At 23.0% G+C, this 4,923-nt stretch overlaps 1 protein-coding gene across 1 annotated transcript in view; it reads right to left on the reverse strand.

Moving 5' to 3' along the window:
* Window positions 1–2,072, reverse strand: part of LOAG_18691 (hypothetical protein) — a gene marked incomplete at both ends in the record, with an annotated part of 6,630 nt that extends 4,558 nt beyond the window's left edge. The window contains 4 exons of the mRNA XM_020451354.1: window positions 28–136; window positions 955–1,065; window positions 1,264–1,414; window positions 1,851–2,072. Of these exons, the coding sequence (XP_020304868.1) occupies window positions 28–136; window positions 955–1,065; window positions 1,264–1,414; window positions 1,851–2,072 (593 nt within the window). The remainder of the gene's footprint in view (window positions 1–27; window positions 137–954; window positions 1,066–1,263; window positions 1,415–1,850) is intronic.
* Window positions 2,073–4,923: the final 2,851 nt, after the last annotated feature.

Below are 4,923 nucleotides of genomic sequence, written 5' to 3' on the forward strand. Positions count from 1 at the left end.
AAAAAAAGAAAAGATAAAAATGATAACCTTGTTGGTGCTTCAACAATAAATTCTTCATTAAAATCATTTTCATAATCAGGAATTGGTGATAAAGAATGTTTCCGGCTTTCCGATAATACAATTGGATAATGATTATCTTTAAAAAAAAAAAGAAACAAAAAATCGAAAATAAAACCAAATTTTAGTAATAATTTTTCAATTTTTTAATTTTATTACTGAATAATTTATTTTTGGCTGTTTTAAAATTTTCATATTTAAAAAAAAGAAATATAAAAAATATTTGCTAAAATTTTTAATCATTTCAATATCTTTTTTTTTTTTTTTTTTGCTCATAGCAATAGTTTATAACAAAATTAAATTACTTTTAGTTCCTCATTTTTTATATTTGTACGAATTATTTAGTAATTTTTAATTTTTCAGTTTTTCGTCTTTTTTTTTAAATTTCAAAAAAAAATTTATTTAATTATCAGATTATTTAAGAAATTTCATTTCTAAGATTATAGTTTAATTTTGTTTTTGAATTATAATCTTGAAAATGAAATTTTTACCGTTGATATTTTTGTAAAGTAATCAATCTGCAGGAAATTTCTTTTTTTCATTTTTTTTTCTTCTTGTAGAAATTAAATTCTAAATTTTTATTTTGCCGTAAAATATGTATTAAGTCGAGAAAATTATTTTATTAATTTTATAATATTCTCAATACTCTAACAAGGTGTGATTTTTTTTTTTTTTAAATTCAATATTTAGATTTGCTTAAAATGGAATATTTTTAACAAATATTTAAATTTGATTAGCAATAAAAAGTTTATTTGTTTGAACTAATTTTTTATTTTAATTGAATTAAAAAAAGAAAAGGGTGACATTTTTTAGGACCCTCTTTGCTACTACTCACCATTAATTAAGAAAAAAAACGATGAATGCTGGTTGAATTCATTTAGGGCATTAGAAAGCAACCTCTTGGCTTCCTTTCCGTTTTATCATTTTCCGTTTGTAATTCGATTGTTTCCGTAACAGTCATATCAGTTTCGAAATTATCATTTTGCATATTTAATATTGCATCATTTCCTGCAAAAATTTTTCCTGATTTTTTTCATCATTTTTATCAAATTTTTTTATTATTTATAGAAAATATTATAAATATTTTTGATGTTATTATTGTAGCAATTAGCGTACATTTTTAATTACTAATTATTTTCAATAATTAATATAAAATAATAATTATGAAAAATTTAGCAAATTGAAAATTTAAAAATTTTATCAAACCTTCTTCATCATTATCTCCATCATTAGTTTGCATCATATTAAAATTAATATTATCAACAAATGTAAATTCGGTGGTAAGATGATTGGGTGAATTTTGTGTCGATGATTGTGTAACAAGTAATAATGGCGGTTTTCGATTAATTGCATTTTGCTAAAAGGAAAAAAAAGGATAGTAATAATTAGGGAAAAATTAGAATCAGAATTGGAATTAAACAACAAATCTAGAAAAGAAATTAATTAATTAATGAATACATTAACTAAACTGATAGCTGATAATTACAGTAACGAATTAAATGGAATAATTTAATCAGTTTGGTATTGCTAAATTTATTTTAAAAAAGATATTAAGAATATACAATCTCATCCAAATGATCATTTAGTATAATAATTGACAAACTTTTTAACATTTTTAATTAATTGAAATTATGAATGAGAATTGAAAATGAGGTCGAAAAATAGAAATTATTCATCATTGGTAATTTATATTTCCATGTTATGTATTTTTTAAATTTGATAATTTTCTTTTTCGTCTCTTTTTAATTTACTGATAAATCATTAATTTGTTCTCCATTTCTTTTTTTTTCTACCTTTTTCTTTTCTTCGGCTTCTTCTTCATCTACTTCCTCCTCTTCTTCCTCTTCTTCCTCCTCTTCCTCTTCTTCTTCCTCCTCTTCCTCTTCTTCTTCTTCTTCTTTTTCTTCTTCCTTTTCTTCATCGTCTTCCTCATCTTCCTTCTCTTCTTCCTCCTCTTCCTGTTCATCTTCTAACTGTTCATCATTTACTTCATTTTTAATGAGCATTTTATCCATTTCAGTAGTTGTTCCGGTTTTTCTTGTATTACAAATCTATAAAAAATATACTTAATATATTAGTGAAATTTCATTTTAAAATTACCGTATTTAAATCTAAATTAACATTGTATCACAATTGGATACTTCAGTACAAATACATTAAAGTAATTAATGATTGTCAACAATCTTCATACATATGAGACAAACTAGCGCACGTCAACGTATCCGCCCTGGAAATATTACATCTGCAAATCGATACAGAATCGATCCGGATATTATCGTCTTGCTATCAAACTAGTCAAATAAAATTCAAGTAATGGATAAAATTTAAAAAAAAGTGTCACCTTAAAAAATGATGTCATTTCAGCATCCAAATTAGCAGCCATATATTGTTGATTATTAATGGATTCTAATCTTTGATCGCCTACAACAAGACATATATAACACATATTTATTCAATAATTTCTAAAAAGTAAATATCTCCTTTTTTGAAAAAATAAAAGTTTTTAAACTTATAGTAAGAAAAAATAGCAAATGCAAAAAAGTGAGAGAAAAAAAAAGTTGAAAAAGAAAAATGAAATGAATGAAGAGGAAAAAATGACGAAGATAGAATTGACATTTTATGAGTGATAAGTGAAAAAAGTAAAATTTAAGAATTAAACTTTTAAAATTTAAAACAAATATTTGAATGAAAATGTAAATCAGACAAGAGAAAAAATTTGCAAATTTAAGCTAAAATTGTTGGTTTAAATATAATTTGATAAGAGAAATTGAAAAGGAATGAAAAAATTAAAATCAAATTCCATTATTCTATTATGATAGTTGTAATATAACTCAAATACGTAAATATTATCATTTCATATAACAAAAGTTAGTAGCTTCTTTTTCGTGATATTTATTTATCTTTTATTTTTATAAAATAAAAATTGCATTTAACAATTATTAATAGATAGTAGTTTTTGATATTATTAGCTGATATGGTCTGGATTTTTTTTTGCAGACTGTTATCATTGATAAATGAAATTTATCGATTTCTCTTATCAACGAATAAAACCATATTAAATGTTAAATTACAAGAATTGAAAATGAAATTTTGAAATATTTAATTGAATCGAATGTTTAATTTCAAAATATTTTATCGAATGACAAAAAAATCATAGCAATTAAGTGACAATATAAAATTTGCATATTAATAAATTAAGTTTTAATGCCAAATAATTTGCTAATGCTAAATTGAAATTCTCAATATTTTGAATTTATTTTACTAATTACAAAGCTTATAAAATTAGGATGCCTAATGCGATAAATTACTAGTAAATAAGGAGAAATCTTAACTAAACACTATTTTTTTAATATCATATCAACCATAATTAAAATTGATAATTAAAATAACGCTTCTTATTTCCTGTGCTTTATGCAAATTTCATCCCACGCAATAAATTTTAATTATATTTCTTGTTAATCAATTCCCAACAAACTATTCTATTTGGTAGCTAATTTAAATGGAAAAACAACGACGATTTCATCGATCATTTTTCTCTGAAAATGCATTTCAATGGAAAAATTTAAATTTTAAAACGATGAAAAGAAAAAAAGACACAGGAAGAGTGAGTGAAAAAAAAAAGTTTTATCACTTTTTTTTTTTTCATTTCAATTTCAAAAACAAAACAAAAAAAATGAATTTTTGCAAAAAAAACGAATTTTTTTCCGTCATTTTTACTTTTATTTAATAAATTTATAATAGTACTTATATTTGAATTATTCGGATGAAATAAATTTTAAATAAAGTTATTAATTTTTAAATTATAAAATAATGAATAAAATCAGATAAATAAATAAAATCTAAAAGAAATAAATGTAACTTAAAAATAGCAAAAAGAGCAAAATCTGTGCATTTCATTGATTATCCTTAGTTTACACACATCACTTTCTATTTATCCAAAATATATCATCAAACTTTTTTATTTATTCCTTTCCTATCTCTTTCTCCCTTTCTCTTCAACTCTCTCTCTCTCTCTCTCTCTTTCTCCCTTTTCACTCAATAACTATTCTTTGTTTTGAAATTTTCCATGAAAAAAGAAAGAAGCGAAAAACAATGAAGAATAATAATAACAAGGAAAATAAAATTCTAAATTTCTTATACTACTTCAAATATTTCTTTGTTTGAAATTTTTTTTTTTAAAGATAATTAAAAATTTTTAATTAAAAATTTTCAATTTATCATTTGTTACTTTTTAAGTTTTGCAATTTTCATTCCAAATCCTTACAAATGCATACATGCATGCACCTAAACGTACACACATATATTCACACGCCTACACGTACACACTCACGTGCGTATTACCATTAACACGTAAAAATACAAACAGACACACACAAACATTAGCTCATTGTAAGAAAATCCTAAAAAATTCGTCGTCAACTTTTAGCTTATTAAGCAAACTTGCAATATAAATCAGCTTCAATGCTGATTGAAAGAAAAAAAAGAAGCAACCGGAATTTCCGGAAGGTAATCCGATTCTTTGGAAAACTTTGGATGAATGATAAAGAGTAATTTGAGCAAATAAAATGATATGAAAGTAGTGCAAAAAGTAAATAAACAGATTTACCTGAAGGTTTAAACGATAATTCGACAACTTCTGCAATACCATTATCATATTTCATTTCCTGCAATAGCAGCTTCATAATTTTTGCTAATTATTATGATGAAATTAAAGCTAATAATATGTTAGTTTATTCGATTATACTAAATTGTAATCATTTGGCTTTGTTTATTATATTTTGCTAATTATCTTCAGCTCAGTAGATTTTCTTTATATTTATTAGTTATAATGGTGATAATAACAGTAATAATAATAATAGTAATAAT

This window comes from Loa loa (genome assembly GCF_000183805.2).
Source record: "Loa loa unplaced genomic scaffold supercont3.446, whole genome shotgun sequence".
Classification (NCBI taxonomy): Eukaryota; Metazoa; Nematoda; class Chromadorea; order Rhabditida; family Onchocercidae; genus Loa; species Loa loa.